The 18,196-nt window shown below is 43.6% G+C and overlaps 1 protein-coding gene across 1 annotated transcript; it reads right to left on the bottom strand.

Annotated features, from left to right (window-relative positions):
- Window positions 1-1,188: 1,188 nt before the first annotated feature.
- On the bottom strand, window positions 1,189-4,622 carry LOC109749583 (disease resistance protein RPS2). Its single transcript, XM_020308530.4, has one exon. The coding sequence runs from the start codon at window positions 4,171-4,173 to the stop codon at window positions 1,444-1,446; it is 2,730 nt and encodes a 909-aa protein (XP_020164119.1). The 5' UTR covers window positions 4,174-4,622; the 3' UTR covers window positions 1,189-1,443.
- Between the last annotated feature and the right edge of the window lie 13,574 nt (window positions 4,623-18,196).

Below are 18,196 nucleotides of genomic sequence, written 5' to 3' on the forward strand. Positions count from 1 at the left end.
CTGAGAGTGCTAGCAAGGCCAGAGACAAGATCGCACACACACTCTTCTAGTGCATTTGGTGGCACCAACTTCTGATGCTCATTATCAGATTATCATTATTACCATTTTCGACCAATTGGACAATCAGTTCACCGCTCCTCTCCCTTCCTTTCTTGTTAATAACTTCATCTGCATTGAAACCATCCCGTTAAGGATTCCCATTTTATTTTTACTTACTCATTGTATCGAAAGAGAGGTCTTGATGAGGTGGTTGAGATCCCAAGACATCATGTAAAAAAGCATACCGGCGAAGAAAACATCTCCATTGCTATCTTTTTTTCTTGACATTATTTGTTTTGAGATTGTTTACCACATACGCCATGTGGTTCTGGTTTGCTTAATTTACATCAATTCGTCGAAGAGCGTCTTCTCCTTTGTCCTTTTTTCAGTGCAACACAGGGTCGGAAATGAGAGATTTTTTGTTTCTCCATACAGAATTAGTTTCTTCAATTTTTTTTAGGCTAATCAACTTTTTTTTAGGTGACTGAGGCTAATCAATTCGATCAATTAGATTTTTTTTTGAGGGGTCGATCAATTAGATCTGAGACAAGGTTTATTTCAAAAGCCCATAGTATAATTCCAATCCCTCTTTTTTTTTTTAACTATGCGCACAACCTTGGAGCGGCCCAGTGCCTAGTTGGATCCCCGCGTCAGACCTGACTTTGGTCACTGACGTGTGGGCCCAGGGGAGCTGCGTCCAGTTGGAGGTAGGCGGTAACCCCAGTCCTCCCCGTTCCTGAAGGCCGCCGACTGCCCCGGTCGCCACCTCCCAAATCCCTATTTATTCCCAATGCGTGAAGTCCAGATTCGCTGTTTACAGCAACGCTAGAATCAGGAATTCTAGATGAGATTGCAGCAGCTCGAGGTACGTACATCGGCGCCCGTCATCACAGATTGCAACTACTAGGTTTTCTTTTCATCTTTAGCCAAGTCTAAAATCTGTGATAAGGATACATCAATCACAGTTAGTTTTTTTTAGGGATTGTCGATTGCAATTTGCAGCAGAGCACGCAGGGATATGTTAGCTGCATCAGCCATCAGCCGTACTGCATAGAGATTTGGATCAGCACTGGTTGGTACCGGCAATATATTCATACCAACACCTGCCGATCACTGCTACGATCCATTCATCAGATGTGCATAGTCCAGTCCACACAAAAACAAAAGTATAATCTCTCAGAAGAATGATGACACATCTGAAGGGCATATCAATCCCTGAATTCAGTGATTGATCAACACCAAGCATCTTTTTTGAAAAGTATAAAAAGGGGTGGAGTAAACCTGTTTTTATTTTCTTCGAAATGCCAAGAAAGGCCCGTCGAATGCCAGACGCAAAAGCCCGGCATAAGCGAGGGGAAATGTATCTCTGAAATTTTGGGCCAACATAATGCACAAAAACTGAATTCACTCATATCTTTCATCCAACAGTGGCTCGTAAGATGCTTTGACCTCATCATCATCCCACTCCAACCCATCGAACCAGTCCCTCGCGCATTGTATCACCTTTAGTTCCGCGTCAACAAGTTTAAGCCTCTTGAGGCTTGGACAATCGACGATCTTGAGTCTCTTCAGTGACGGGAACCGCAGCATGCATGCGCTACTGCTCAGCGCCCTCAAATTTGGTAGGCCTTGGAGATACAGTTCCTTAAGTTTAGGGAAGGGCGTGATCACTTTGCTAGTAGTCCCTGCAGCTTGTTCGTCTTCGTTCGCCGCTGCTTCTTGATCTCCATCGCTGAGTGTGATGAGCTCCTCCAGTCCTAGGCAGTACCAGATGAACAATGATGACAGATTCTCGACGCACCCACCCCTGTAGACGATCTTTACCTTCAGAAGGCTCTGCAGGATGATACCCTGCAGGCTATCAAGGGCGGGCTGTTCACACTCGATAACTTCACCCATCCTCATAAAATCACAGGGATCTAAAATGGGGCAATCAGTTTCTTCACTGCCGTCAATGATCACCTCCGCTAGATTGCTGCAGTTTGCGATCCACACTCTCTTCAGGTTTGTCATGGTCTTCCAGAGGTGGCTTGAAGGGAGCTCTATCTTTGTCAGGCCACCGCATGCTTTTATCATCAGATTTCTTGTTGTACCGGCGAGGCGATATGACCGCGCCAGTCTCTCTAGGGCCTCGACCGACTGTACTGTGATGTCGATTGCCTTGAGCCTGCGTAGGCTCTCAAGCTCCTGAAAATCAACACCATTTCCACTCTCACCAACTTTCCAGTCTCCGTAACTGAAGTCCATGTACAGAACTTGCAGCATTTTGAGGCTATCTATGACACCACCTGGGATCATTACAAGCGGCATATGTGAGAGCAGCAGGAACCGCAGACTGACCAGTGATCCTAGCTCCCTTGGCAGTGATTTGATGTATGTGTGATACAAATCAAGGTACTGCAACTGAACCAATGCACTGATCCCTGAGGGTAATTCAGTGATAGAGGTGTGCGAGAGATCTAATACCCTGAGAGATGGCATGAACTGGAAGAAGCCGTCGCACAACTTTTTCAACCCAGCGTTGTTTTGTAGCATCAAGGTCTTCAACAGAGGGCAATTAGGCGTCTCATACAGCTCCACGATGTTATTCCGCATGAAACAAATCCGCTCGGCCTCGTTCCATTTCTCTGCACCTGGTGCTTCCTTGAGCCCAACCCAGGCACGGACAAGCCATTTGGTCTCTTTTGTGCCGAATTCTGATGCTATCCAGAGAGCCATCGCGCGGACCATGGGATGCATACTGATGTGTTCGTCGTCTTTACCTTTTTCCAGCAAAGATGCAATCTCGAGATCACCCAGAAGGTCATGCCCTTTGTTGTATATCTCATCCATCTCAGTGTATAGATCATCTATGAAACCTTCACCGATGCAGTAGCCTATGACCCAATCCTTGGAAATGATGAAGTCCTCTGGAAACAGCGAGCAATACAGCAGGCAGAGCCTTAGCTTGTCACTGGGCAAGTTGTCATAGCTGCTCTTGAGAGGCATAAGAAGGTCCAACTCCATGCCAAGAAGCTGCCATGGGGCAATATTTAGAACAGTGATGGCGTGCTTCCATTCTTTTACAGTGTGTTTGCTTGCCATGGCCCGGCCGACGGTGATGAGCGCGAGGGGCAGCCCACCACATTTCATGGCCACTCCCCTTGCCGGGCGCCAGATCTCTGGGGCGGCACGCACGAGGTGCTCGCCGACCTTGTCACAGAAGAGCTCCCAGGCGGCCATCGGTGGCAGGCGCTCCATCTTGAGCTTGCGACGGACATCCATTCGGTTGCACACGTCCTCCATCCTCGTCGCCACGATGATCTTGCTCTTGGAGTTGTGCTTGGGAACCGGAATGCCGAGCATCCGGAAGTTGAGTGGCTCCCAGAGGTCGTCCAGCAGCAACACAAAGTTCATCTTGGTGAGCACCCTGTATAGCACCCCAGCGCGCTCCTTGGGCGTCCTGTTCTCCCAGCTCAACCCGAGCCGGTCGCCGATGACCTTCTGGATGTCGTCGAGGCTGAACTCCCTGCCAACTTGGATGTAGATGACGACATTGATGTCCTGCGAGCCGATGAGGAAGTCGTTGTTGAACTTGTGGAGCAGCGCGGTCTTGCCGATCCCGCCCATGCCGTAGACGCCGACGACGCCGACGTCGCCGCCCCGGACACAGGCGTGGAGCTCCTGGAGCATCTCGTCCATGCCGACGACGGGCGCGCTGGGCATCTCCTCGAAGCGGACCTGCACGAGCTCGTCGGCGACCTTGTGGAAGTCGCCCTTGTCCTTGAGGCCGGCGGCCTCGGCGAGCGTCTCGTCGGCCCTCTGGCTGAGGCGGTAGGTGGCCCTGAGGCCGGGCGCCTGGTCGGGCGGGAGCTGCAGGCGCGCCTGGTACTCGGCGTGGATCCGGGCGGCGGCGTCCTCGAGCCTGGCGACGCACTCGAGCCACCACTTGACCTGGCTGGTGGCCTCCATCCCCTGGCGCTCGGCGGCGTCCACCATGCGCTTGACGTCGTCGCGCTTGCTCTTGAGCTCGTCCACCTCGTGGCCCAGCGCGTCGATGTAGTCGGCGCAGGACATGACGTACCCGAACGTCCGCGCGAAGTAGTCCTTGAGCGGCCGGAACGCCGTGTCGACGATGGACGCCACGAACTCCATCGCCGCCCGCCGCGAGCCGAATGCCTCACTCTACGCCGAGCGAGGCCTGGATTTGGTCGGCCAAGAACCTGATTTGGGCACGAATTGGAGGATCTGTGCGGCGACGGAGCAGAATGGGGGGCTAATTACTGAAGCAGATGCACGGAGGCGGAAGGGAGGAACCGGACAAGCTGCAATTGGTGCTAGGGGAAATCAGTTGGAGCTTGTGGGTGAAGCCATGGGAAATGGACAAATTGGTAGCTGGGGGGGCGGTGCTCAGAGTAGGAGTATCCTTAGCCAAGAAGGAACACACGGAGAAATGCACACCCGCGAGGTGGAGGAAGATGGACGGGGGCGAAGACTTGGACTGCGCACAGTTGGAGTCCATCACCGGCTCACTGCGACTGCGAGGAAGGTGGCGACTGGCGTGGCGAGTGTGGTGGCGGCGGTGGTGACTTGACTGCGCCACGGCGTCGGGCGGGCTGTTTATTTTTTCTTTTCTTTTCTTTCGTCAGGCGGGCTGTGTGTTCCACGGAGAAACGTGACCACGGTCGAGCTCGAGCATGTCTGTGCAGTTGAATGTGCAAACAAGACAAGGTGTCAAGATGCGTGCATAGTGACAGTGCAGAGTTTTCAACGTTGATCTCCGATGTGTTCGAGACGGTCAATGACAGGTGTCTGTCTGCAAGGGAACGGAAGGTGTCTCGAAGCGGTAGCACACTGTGGTCTTTGGAACATGCCGGCCAATGCATCCGAGTTGAAAAATCAATTAAAAAATAAATAAAGATTCAAAACTTTCTGAAACTTATTTAACAAACATGACCTAGCATAATACCCGTGTAAGTTTACGGGGGAATGACTGTCCTGGTATCCAAGGCAATAAAAAACCACAAGTCCAAAAAATATGAATAGTAGCTTTTATATACTCCTAGTACCGTATCAATTTTGTTTTTCCCCTGTCCATAACACCATGCTTACACGTGCAATGCACGTCTTACAATCATGGAGTGATTTTTTTTTTTAGAAGCTTGCCGAATGTAAGTATTGCTTTTTTAGCAAGTATTGTTTTTTAGGCAATTTAGCAAGTATTGCTGAGGTAGCAAGTATGGAAGCCCAACCTCATGACACAGATAAGATTTTGCAAATTTTGCCTTGGGCTTAGCACGTCCTCCACTCAATTTGCAACATGGCTCCAGATGTATCACATATTAGGCCTCTTTTCTGGGAAGTGGGAGGCGATGGTTCGAAAACACCGTGGAGGTTGTTACGTTCTACTGTTCATCACGAATCCCACAGCTGTCAGCTGGCAGCTGTTCGATTTAGCACACCAACGGTTATGATTGATGCTCCAGATCCAATTCAAAACTGGTACACTATATGGTAGTATAGATAGAGGTCGTAACCATTGTGCACAAAACAAAGAGGTGTCATCGCCATAATGTGGTCTACATTTTTTTTCTGTTTTCTTTTATCATTTTTTTCAGCTTTGTAGTGGCGATTTAAGATCAAGTTAGTCCATATCGACACAATAACTATATTTATTGATCAAAATGCGACGCTTTACATATATTAGTGATTTGAAATGTCGTTTAACAACATTTTCAAAATAAGCAATGTCTCTATTCGAGCGACATTGCTACCTACTTCTACCTACACTCATCGGTGGTCGGCGTCGACTAGTCGTCGCCCTTCTTTTCCTCTTCCCCCCTTCTCATCCTCCTTCGAGAGGTCCTCGAAGTGGGCGTAGGGGTCGGACTCACGAGCAGCAAATGCGAGTAGCCACTTCTACTCGTCGGTCAGTGCGGGGCCGGACTCTAGGAGGATCCACTCCTCGTTGCAAGCTTCGAGGTCGAAGAACCGCATAATCGCGTCGATCGGTCCTTAGGCTCTGGTTGTGCCTTGACGGGGATGATGTCATTCCCGGGACCAGCGGGGACGACGTCTTCCTCATACTTCGCCCGGACGAGGGGGCTAGATCCCTCACGGCTGGCAGATCCGTCGATGTCGCGAGAGGAGTATCCAGTGGCTGTGGCGTCTAGTGCATCGGGCGAAGAGTTCGCGCCGGATCACGGCGTCTGGGATGGGAGGTTTCGCTCCGCCGCCAAGTTGAGCCAATAGGCTGCATTCTTGCGCGACAACATTGTCCCGGTTGGTGGAGGATATGGGAGGAGAGGAGGCAACTAGGGCTTTGGTGATGGGGGTGTCTCGCCGCCATGCTTTTACCGAGGATGAAGCCACGTGGTCATCCGAACGACTGCCTTGGGAATTGGGGGAGCGGTGGAGGCCATTACTCAACAAGTGGTTAGCCATCCCGTCATCATTGCTCGCCAGTGATTATCTGTGCGCAGTGGTGTGTGTACCTGCAGCAGGCAGCTTCAAACCATGGATATGGTGTGAGGAGGAAGAAGTTGAATCTTCCCTCCTGCGCTGGTGGTTAGGTGCGACTAGATCTTCTCAGCCGTCAAATATGATGCTACGAGGTTGTTTATGGAGCAAGCTCCATAATTATGCCGACCCACACCCATATGGGACTCTGCTAGAGTGCCATTTTGGCCAAAAATCACGATATTGGTTGTTATTATGGCAATCGGGGCCATATATGGCGACTCTGCTAGAGTTGCTCGAACAGATCCAACAACAACACCACCTCACCATAACTGGATTACAACTTCCCTAGTTCACGCATGTGACAAGACTGAAGGCTAGTCTCATGCTCTTAATGTATATACCCTAGAGAACCTAAACCTATCACCTCTAAACAGTCCTGCCACTCGCCACACCTGATACTCCTCATGAATGCAATACAAGACCTCGTGCGCGGATGCCACAACTCCATCAAATCCGGTTACATTCCTATGCGACTAGAGGCACTAGAAGACAATGGTGACTCCCACGCATAGATCCTTGAATGCCCTCGTATCCGTCCGCAAGGATGTCCACCACTCCAAGAGTTGTGAATCACTCTTCAGCACCCAAGCTGTCCCCATTTAGCAAGCAACTAATGCCACATTTGTCGTGTCAACACACAACCCATCGTAAGATGTTGGATGGACTCTGGTTGCTGATCACCAAATAGGAAATAAGTCGAATGAGGTAGATCACAATGTAAGAGTCGGTTCGTCATCCAACAATGGTTACGAGCCGCGAGCCACGAGAAGAACCTACACGTGGGCGGGGTGTGAGACTTCCAGATCGATCATCAAACTCTATCACATTCCTATGCGACCAAAGGCACCAGAAGACATGGGTGACTCCGATGAGTCCAAATTGTGCGGTGTTTTACACCCCTTATTTCATTCCATAGCTATATGATTCTTCGGATTTTACTCTGTTCCTGCAACTCTTTTATATGTTTTCGTTAGGTTGTCATGCATGGAAGTGTTTCGAAGTTTAAGGAAAGAACACCAACTTATATATGGTGATAAAATCTTGTCAATTAAAGTGATAGAATGTTGTCATATAAGATTTAAACACTTGGGAGAAGAAAGGACTCATGTAGGAGCCTCCAGAGCGCAAGACAATGCAAGGTACGAGCACACACACTTGTACCATTGGTCTTACCGCTTGCAGCCACCTTCGCCTCATCAACTAATTCATCCCCGTGCAGATGGATTTTAGATTAGAGATAGACAGCCACCAGAAAACACATCCAGAACAAAGAGCCTTAGGCCCCGAAAGGATTCCGGTTGAGGAATTGATCTAGGGACTCTGCCGCCACAACTCCGCATTCATTACCATCCCATCACAATCTCTATGTAATACATTAGTCGGTGTGGACACTTCTGTATTATGTTGACACTAACACCATGTTCATCATGATTCACCCCGCAATGTCTATGCCTTCATCAATGTGTGAGTAGTTTCCCTAGTTCTCAAGGATACTGAGGAACCCTGGTATGTTTATGATTGAAAGATAATAGCATTTTATATCCTTTTTATAGGTTAATCTTAATGATCTTCTTCATGTTGGGTGAAGTCGACCATCCAACATATGCCTTCTTTGGACGAAAGGTTATTACTATTGGTGTGATGGTGGGATGCGAAGGCCGGTAGTGACATTGCTTATCTCCCTACTTCCAAGATCACTGCAATAGGGGATAACCGGAGACCACCTTAGTTGCGTCCACGGGGATACCCTAAATTACCATTCGGTAACCGGAGCGGGGATGAATGGTAGTGGCATGTGGGATACTGGGTTGCTGCATCTATACACATATCTATACTTGGCTCCGCCGACTTGTACAAACATACTAGTGGGGAATCCGGACTCCCTGAAAATGCTTTAGTCCTATCGATTTCAACAACTGTTACTCACGTCACATGCTCTTTTATTTTACTCTTGCTCTTTATATTTGTGCTCGCAAGAACAACTCAATATATTAAACTTATGTTTTTTGCTTTGCTTTGAATCACAAATAATTTGCAGGCACTACAATTTAAATCACTATGAGAGTCAAAGTCCAATTCCTGCGCTCCCTGTGGGATAGATACTCTTACTTCGAAAAGGCTACAACCGAACCTTTTGCACTTGCATGGCATCAAGCTTTTTCTGGCGCCGTTGCTGAGGAGCTCAACACTTTTGCTCTTTGTTTTAAGTTTGATTTATTTTTGTGTACTAAGTTGTTTGAAGGTTCTGAGCAACCATGGTTGAGTTTGGGCATCGTTACCAACTCACTGCAATGAAGCTCTCAGGGCGACCTATCAGAAATATATTTACATTGTTGGGCCCAAGACCTGATGGTTTATCTTATGAGATTAATCCGAGCCTACTACAATTATTGCATGACAAGCATTTTGAAGGTAATGATGATGAGGACCTTGCCAACATCCACAATTATTTGATGAAATATGCGAGATGTTTAATGGTTTCACTTATGATGAGATGAAACTAAAATTGTTTGGGAAAACAGTAACAATTGAGGCGAAAGCATGGATACTTTCTCATCCTGCAGGTACTTTGGACACTTGGGATTATGCAAGGCATTATTGCCTCATTATTATCCTTAAAGAAAATCTTATAAATCCAGCGTTGGATCATAAATTTTGGCCAAAGACCAGGTGAGATCCTAGTAAAGGCATATCAAAGGTACCGTATTCTACTTGATAACTGCCCCAGATTAGTTCTAAATCTCTTCTATTGAGATCTTAGAAAGGAATGTAAACTGAATTAGGCGTAGCCTTTTAGGGTCCTTTTAGTGATAATAAAGTTTCTAAAGCTTGGGAATTGTTAGATAACATACATGCTAATAACGAAGCTTGGGGGAGTGACGAATGTGGAGATGGAGGAGTTGAGATAGATTTTGATTGCATAAGAACTCATCTTAAGTCTTGAAGAGTTGATAAATTGAGTGAAAATCTTTATCTTGACCCGGATGTTGTGTTACGAGTCGTCAAATGGTATGCTAAGTTTTTGCAGGTGTCGAAAGAACAGCGTGAATATTACACTGATGAAGACCCCGAGGAAGAGGTCATAGAAACCTTTGAGGTGGAATCATTAGAGATGCCCATTGAAGGTGATTATGAACGTATGCAGAAATTACCTTTTCCCAAAAGAGTAGCACAATTGGAGTATGAGCATGAAAAGCTAAAACACTAACAAGAGGAGAAATAAAGCATATATCTGTTGTTCAAGCTAAGCAGACACTGGTGAAAAAAATAAAAAATCGGTGAGTAATAATGTGGTGGAAATGGAGAAAGAGACAACATCTTTTGCTAAAGCATGTATTAAAGCTACCAACACATGTAAACCCATCATACCTTGATCTTTCGTAGCACCTCTTATTACGGGCTCTATGATATTGGTTCCTCTATTAATGTTATGCCTTACACTGTCTATGCTAAGATACATGACGAAATCTATATTAGTGAACTCAAGACCACAAACATGGACATTAGATTAGCAGTTGGTACATTTAGAAAACCTTATGGTATTTTATTGGGTGTTTATGTCATATTTAGGGACTTCCACTTGCCCCGTTAATTTTGTTGTTATGGAAATTCCTGAGGATAAACTTTGTCCAATTATTTTTGGAAGACCTTTCTTGAACACTGCAAGAGCCAAAATAGATTGTAAAAGGGAAGTGGTATCTCTCAGATTTGGAAAGGAAGAAAGAGAGTTTAAATTATCGAGATTCAAGAACCATCCACGACCAAAAAAATATGGCAGCAACAAAGATAAAACTATAGCGGAACTCGCTACCACACCAACAATTCTATCTAGTCGCCTTTAGGTTGAGGGGCGGAGGAATGTATGATGGCCACCTAGGTGTGGTATAGCTGCATCAGCTAGTGGGGTATTAGTTTGAATCATCAGAATCGACAAATACCTGGAACATTTTGAATAATTACTTACCTCGATCACAATCGAGTGGGCATGGAAGCTAGCTCTAGACAGCTGGTAGGGAAGTCGACAACTTTGCCCTTGAACATTAGGGAAAGCATCTCCCGCATCGACTTTACCTCAAAGAAGCCACCTCGAATTACCCTAGTCGGGTCTATATCCTCGGTGTACATCCACATCAGATGTGGCTGAGCTTGGAGCAATAGGATGCATGTCTCAATTGAGGGCCACGTGCATCACATCCACTAGAGTCAGGCCCCTGTCAACCAGCTCGGGCACCTTATCGCTCAAATTTTGGGTCGACCTAAACTCTTCGGGGTTGTTCTTCGGGCTCCAAGAATGGCATCTGGTCGGATGTAAAACCATTCCTCCTCCATTTCTTATTGGTGTCCATGAACTCGTTTAGGTACTTGGCGTTGGCCTACCTGTGCGAGAAATAAATCTTGTATGTAGGTTTGATACGTCCATTTTGCATCATGTTTTCCTACTGTTATTTATAATGTTTTTATGCATAATAATGCTTTATGGAGTAATTCTAATGCCTTTTCTCTCATAATATGCAAGTTTTACACAAAGAGGGAGAATACTGGCAGCTGTAATTCTGGACCTGAAAAAGCTACGTCAGAGAAACCTATTCTGCACATCTCCAAATGAGCTGAAATTCTATGAAGAATTATTTTGGAATATTTAATAATTATTGGAGAAAAGAACCACCGGAGGGGGGCCACCTGGGGGCCTGGCGCGCCCTGGTGGGTTGTGTCCAGCTTAGCCTACCTCCGGTGCCCATCTTCTGGTACATAAGGTCTTTTGACCTAGAAAGAATAAGGAGAGGACTTTTAGGACGGAGCGCTGCCGTCTCGAGGCGGAACTTGGGCAGGAGCATTTTTGCCCTTCGACGGAGCGATTCCGCCGGGGGAACTTCCCTCCCGGAGGGGGAAAATCGAAGCCATTGTCATCACCAACAACCCTCTCATCTTTGGGAGGCCAATCTTCATCAATATCTTCAACAACACTAACTCCTCTCAAACCCTAGTTCATCTCTTTTGTTCAATCTTTGTACCAGAACCTCAGATTGTACCTGTGGGTGACTAGTAGTGTTGATTACATCTTGTAGTCGATTACTATATGGTTTATTTGGTGGAAGATTATATGTTCAGATCCATTATGCTATTTAATAACCCTCTGATCTTGAGCATGAATATCATTTGTGAGTAGTTACTTTTGTTCTTGAGGTCAAGAGAGAAGTCACGTTGCAAGTAATCATGTGAATTTGATATGTGTTCGATATTTTGCTGATATGTATGTTGTGATTCCCTTAGTGGTGTCATGTGAATGTCGACTACATGGCACTTCACCATCTTTGATCCTATGGGAATGCATTGTGGAGTAGTTATTAGATGATGGGATTGTTAGAGTGATAGAAGTTTAGACCCTAGTTTATGCGCTACTTCGTAAGGGACTGATTTGGATCCATATGTTTAATGCTACGGTTAGATTTTATCTTAATACTTTTCTCGTATTTGCAGATGCTTGCGAGGGGGTTAATCATAAGTGGGAGGTTTGTTAAAGTAAGAACGGCACCCAAGCACCGGTCTACCCACATATCAAATTATCAAAGTAGCGAACGCGAATCAAACCAACATGATGAAAGTGACTAGATGAAATTCCCGTGTGCCCTCAAGAACGCTTTGCTTATTATAAGAGACCGTTTTGGCCTGTCCTTTGCCACAAAAGGATTGGGCTACCTTGCTGCAATTTATTTACCGTCACCATTACTTGTCCATTACAAATTATCTTGCTATCAAACTACCTGTTACCGACAATTTCAGTGCTTGCAGAAATTACCTTGCTGAAAACCACTTGTCATTTCTTTCTGCTCCTCGTTGGGTTCGACACTCTTACTTATCGAAAGGACTATGATTGATCCCCTATACCCGTGGGTCATCAAAACTCTTTTCTGGCACCGTTGCCGTGGAGTGAAGCGCTCTTGGTAAGTGGAAATCGGTAAGGAAAATTTTATATTACATGCTGAAATTTATTGCCACTTGCTACTATGGAAAGCCATCCTTTGAGGGGTTTGTTCGGGGTATCTTCACCTCGACCGGAAACACGAAGTGTTGCTCCTCAACCTAATGCACCTACTGAAAATATTGGTTATGAAATTACTTCGGGTATGATAGAACAACTGCTAGCTAATCCTTATGCAGGAGACGGAACTGAACATCCTGATATGCACTTGATACATGTGGATGAAATATGTGGATTATTTAAGCTTGCAGGTTTACCTGGAGATGAAGTTAAGAAGAAGGTTTTCCCTTTATCTTTGAATTGAAAAGCATTGACATGGTATAGGCTATGCGATGATATTGGATCTTGGAACTGGAATCGATTGAAATTGGAATTTCATCAAAAAATTATCCTATGCATCTAGTTCATCGTGATCGGAATTATATATATAATTTTTGGCCTCGTGAAGGAGAAAGTATCGCTCTAGCTTGGGGGAGGCTTAAGTCAATGTTATATTCATGTCCCAATCATGAGCTCTCAAGAGAAATTATTATTCCGAATTTTTATGCTCTGCTTTCTCATGATGATCAATCCATGCTTGTACCAGTTCTTTTATGAAGAAGACTACTGAATTCAGGTGGGATCTTTTAGAAAGAATTAAACGCAACTCTGAAGATTGGGAACTCGACGAAGGTAAAGAGTCAGGTATTAAGCTTGAGTTTGATTGTGTTAAATCTTTTATGAATACCGATGCTTTTCACAAGTTTAGCACTAAATATGGACTTGACTTTGAGATAGTAGCCTCTTTCTGTGAATCATTTGCTACTCATGTTGATCTCCCTAAGGAGAAGTGGTTTAGATATCATCCCCCTATTAAAGAAGAAATTAAAGAACCGGTTATAGCTAAAGATGAAACTATTATTTACAATGTTGATCCAATTGTGCCTATTGCTTATATTGAAAAACCACCTTTCCCTGTTAGGATAAAGGAACATGCTAAGGTATCAACCGTGGTTCAGAAAAGTAATATTAAAGCACCTAAACCCTCTAAACAAATCAAAGTAGAACCTAATGTTGCTATGTAAAAGATCTCTTGGTCAAAAACATTGATGGGCATGTTATTTATTTCTGTGATGAAGCTGCTAGAATTGCCAAACCCAATGAAAAAGACAAACATAGACCTGTTGTTGGCATGCCTGTTGTCTTAGTTAAAATAGGAGATCATTGCTATCATGGCTTATGTGATTTAGGTGCTAGTGTGAGTACTATTCCGTTTACCTTATACCAGGAAATTATGGATGATATAGCACCCGCTGAAATAGAAGACATTGATGTTACTATTAAACTTGCAAACGGAGATACCATCACACCACTTGGGATTGTTAGGGATGTTGAAGTCTTGTGTGGGGAAATAAAATATCCTACTGATTTTCTAGTTCTTGGTTCCCCACAAGATGACTTTTGTCCCATTATCTTTGGTAGACCTTTCTTGAACACTGCCAATGCTACGATAGATTGCCATAAAGAAACTGCCAGTGTTAGCTTTGGTGATGAGTCTCATGAGTTTAATTTCTCTAAGTTTCGTAGACAACCTCGTAATAAATAATTACCAAGTAAGGATGAAATAATTGGTCTTGCTTCTATTGCCATGCCTCCTACCGATCCACTAGAACAATATTTGCTAGACCATAAAAATGATATGCACTTGCGTGAATGAAATGAAATAGATAAAATATTCTTTGAAGAACAACCTCTCCTTAAACACAATTTGCCTATTGAAACTCTAGGAGGTCCTCCTCCACCCAAAGGTGATCTTGTGTTTGAATTAAAGCAATTGCCCGACACTTTGAAATATGCTTATCTTGATGAGAAGAAGATATATCCTGTTATTATTAGTGCTAACCTTTCAGAACATGAAGAAGAGAGATTATTAAAAATTCTAAAGAAGCACTGTGCTGCTATTGGATATACTCTTGATGATCTTAAGGGCATTAGTCCCACTCTTTGTCAGCATAAGATTAATACGGAACCTGATTCCAAACCCGTTGTTCATCACCAACGATGATTGAATCCTAAGATGAAAGAAGTAGTAAGAACTGAAATAATAAAACTTCTGGAAGCAGGTATAATCTATCACATTGCTGATAGTAGATGGGTAAGTCCTGTTCATTGTGTCCTTAAGAAGGGAGATATTACTGTTGTTCCTAATGATAAAAATGATCTTATTCCACAAAGAATTGTTACTGGCTATAGAATGGTAATTGATTTTAGAAAATTAAATAAAGCTACTAGAAAAGATCATTACCCTCTGCCTTTTATTGATCAAATGCTAGAAAGATTATCTAAGCACACACACTTTTGTTTCCTTGATGGATATTCTGGTTTCTCTCAAATACCTGTTTCACAACCTGATCACGAGAAAACTACTTTTACTTGCCCTTTTGGAACCTATGCTTATAGATGTATGCCTTTAGGTTTATGCAATGCACCTGCTACCTTTCAAACATGTATGACTGCTATATTCTCTTATTTCTATGAAAAGATTGTTGAGGTTTTCATGGATGATTTCTCCGTTTACGGAACTTCTTTTGATGATTACTTAAGCAACCTTGATCAAGTTTTGCAGACATGTGAACAAACTAATCTTGTCTTGAATTGAATTGGGAGAAGTGCCACTTTATGGTTCATGAAGGCATTGTCTTGGAGCATAAAATTTTTGAACGAGGTATTGAGGTTGATAAAGCTAAAGTTGATGCAATTGACAAAATGCCATGTCCTAAGGACATTAAAGGTATTCGTAGTTTCCTTGGTCATGCTGGTTTCTATAGGAGGTTTATTAAAGACTTCTCTAAAATTTCTAGGCCTCTTAATGATCTTTTACAAAAGGATGTTCCATTTGTTTTTTTGATGATTGTGTAGAAGCCTTTGAAACACTTAAGAAAGCCTTAATTTCTGCACCTATTGTTCAACCACCTGATTGGAACTTGCCTTTTGAAATTATGTGTGATGCTAGTGATTATGCTGTTGGTACTGTTCTAGGACAAAGAGTTGATGAGAAATTGAACGTTATACATTATGCTAGCAAAACTCTAGATAGTGCCCAAAGAAATTATGCTACTGCTGAGAAAGAATTTTTAGTAGTTGTGTTTGCTTGTGATAAATTCAGATCTTACATTGTTGATTCCAAAGTAATTGTTCACACCGATCATGCTGCTATAAAATATCTTATGGAAAATAAGGATGCTAAACCTAGAATCGTTAGGTGGGTTCTCTTGCTACAAGAATTTGACTTACATATCACTGATAGGAAGGGAGCTGAGAACCCTGTAGCTGATAACTTGTCTAGGTTAGAAAATATTCTTGATGACCCACTACCTATTGATGATAGCTTTCCTGATGAACAATTAGCTGTAATAAATGCTTCTCATAATACTCCTTGGTATGCTGACTATGCTAATTATATTGTTGCTAAATTTATACCACCTAGTTTCACATACCAACAAAAGAAAAAAAATTCTTATATGATTTAAGACATTACTTTTGGGATGACCCACACCTTTATAAAGGAGTAGATCGTATTATTAGACGTTGTGTACCTGAGCATGAACAGGAACAAATCCTACGGAAATGTCACTCTGAAGCCTATGGAGGACATCATGCGGGATATAGAACTTCTCACAAGGTATTGCAATCTAGTTTTTATTGGCCTACTCTTTTCAAGGATGCCTGTAAGTTTGTCTTGTCTTGTGAGAATGTCAAACAATAGGTAATATCAATAAGTGTCAAGAAATGCCTATGAATTATTCACTTGTTGTTGAACCGTTTGATGTTTGTGCTTTTGATTATATGGGACCTTTTCCTTCCTCTAATGGGTATACACATATTTTGGTTGCTGTTGATTATGGTACTAAGTGGGTAGAAGCTATTCCAACTAGTAGTGCTGATCATAACACTTCCATTAAAACGCTTAAAGAAGTTATTTTCCCAAGGTTTGGGGTCCCTAGATATTTAATGACTGATGGTGGTTCACACTTTATTCATGGTGCTTTTCGTAAAATGCTTGCTAAATATGATGTTAACCATAGAATTGCATCACCCTATCATCCTCAATCTAGTGGTCAAGTTGAACTTAGCAATAGAGAAATAAAATTAATATTACAAAAAACTGTCAATAGGTCCCGAAAGAATTGGTCTAAGAAATTGGATGATGCAGTTTGGGCCTACAGAACAGCTTATAAAAATCCAATGGGTATGTCTCCATATAAAATGGTTTATGGAAGAGCTTGTCATTTGCCTCTTGAGTTAGAACATAAAGCATATTGGGCAATCAAAGAACTCAATTATGACTTCAAACTTGCCGATGAAAAGAGTTTATTTAATATTAGCTCACTAGATGAATGGAGAACCCAAGCTTATGAAAATACCAAACTATTTAAAGAGAAAGTTAAAAGATGGCATGGCAAAAGAATCCAAAAGCGGGAATTCAAAGTTGGAGAATATGTTCTTGTATACAACTCTCATTTTAGATTTTTTGCAAGAAAACTTCTTTCCAAATGGGAAGGACCATATATTATCAAAAAGAGGTTTATCGCTCTGGAGCTATCAAGATCAATAATGCCGAAGGTACTAACCCGAAGGTGGTCAATGGACAAAGATTTAAGCACTATATCTCAGGGACGCCTATTAATGTTGAAACCAATATTGTTCAAACCATGACACTAGAGGAGCACATAAAAGAAACCTTCCAAAACACTCCAGAACCCTGAAAAAGAGGAGGTGCGTGATACGTTAAGTAAAGGGACTCCAAAAAATCCGCAAAAATATTTTTGTCAATTTTGGAATATTAGAAAAAATTAGGAAAGTAAGAAACAACCAGGAAGGCAACCGAGGTGACCACGATACACCAGGGCGCGCCTGCCCTCCCTGGCGCTCCCTGGTGGGTTGTGGGGCCCTCGAGCACCTTCCCAACTCCTTTTCGTTTTGTATTCTTGTCTCCAAAGATAAACAATCTTTATATATACTCCCTGACGATTTGACCACCGCATCGCAGAAAAATCTTCTATTTTTATTTTGCGTTGTTTCTGTGTCAGATTTATCAAGCAAGGCTTCATGTCTTATCCCTCCTCCAACAACGTAGAAGAAGATGCTTGGTTGATGAAGATGGAACTGAAAGGAGAGGGACCAAAGGAAGCCATCAGGGAGGACAAGGACAAGGTCAAGGAAGCTACGGGAGATCAAGCTCAAACAGGAGGGCAGGCCATGCCAGCAGAAGAAGATATCCTTCAACCATATTACAATCAATCATCTCACCCCTACCGAAATTGAAGCTTTTAGGGCCTTTGAAACGGCTCGTGTTCAGAATAGATATCTCACTCGCGAAAATATTTTGTTGCAAGAGCAAATCATTGCCCTCCGGAGCATCATTCGTAGATTGGAGTAGCTATTGAGCTTGAAGTGTGACACTACTACCTCATCTACACCGCCACCATCATCATCTTCACCACCAAAGGAGACTTGAGTACACGGGTATGGGCACTCCCCTTGGCTTGTGCCAAGCTTGGGGAGATGCCCCGGTATCGTATCACCATCACTTTTATTACCCTTACCTATCTTAGTTCGATCTTTTGTTATTTCATGATCTAGTTGAATAAAAGTTTAGTATGATCTTTTCTATAGTATTAGTTTCATGATCTATCT

Source organism: Aegilops tauschii, chromosome 3 (genome assembly GCF_002575655.3).
Source record: "Aegilops tauschii subsp. strangulata cultivar AL8/78 chromosome 3, Aet v6.0, whole genome shotgun sequence".
Lineage (NCBI taxonomy): Eukaryota > Viridiplantae > Streptophyta > Magnoliopsida > Poales > Poaceae > Aegilops > Aegilops tauschii.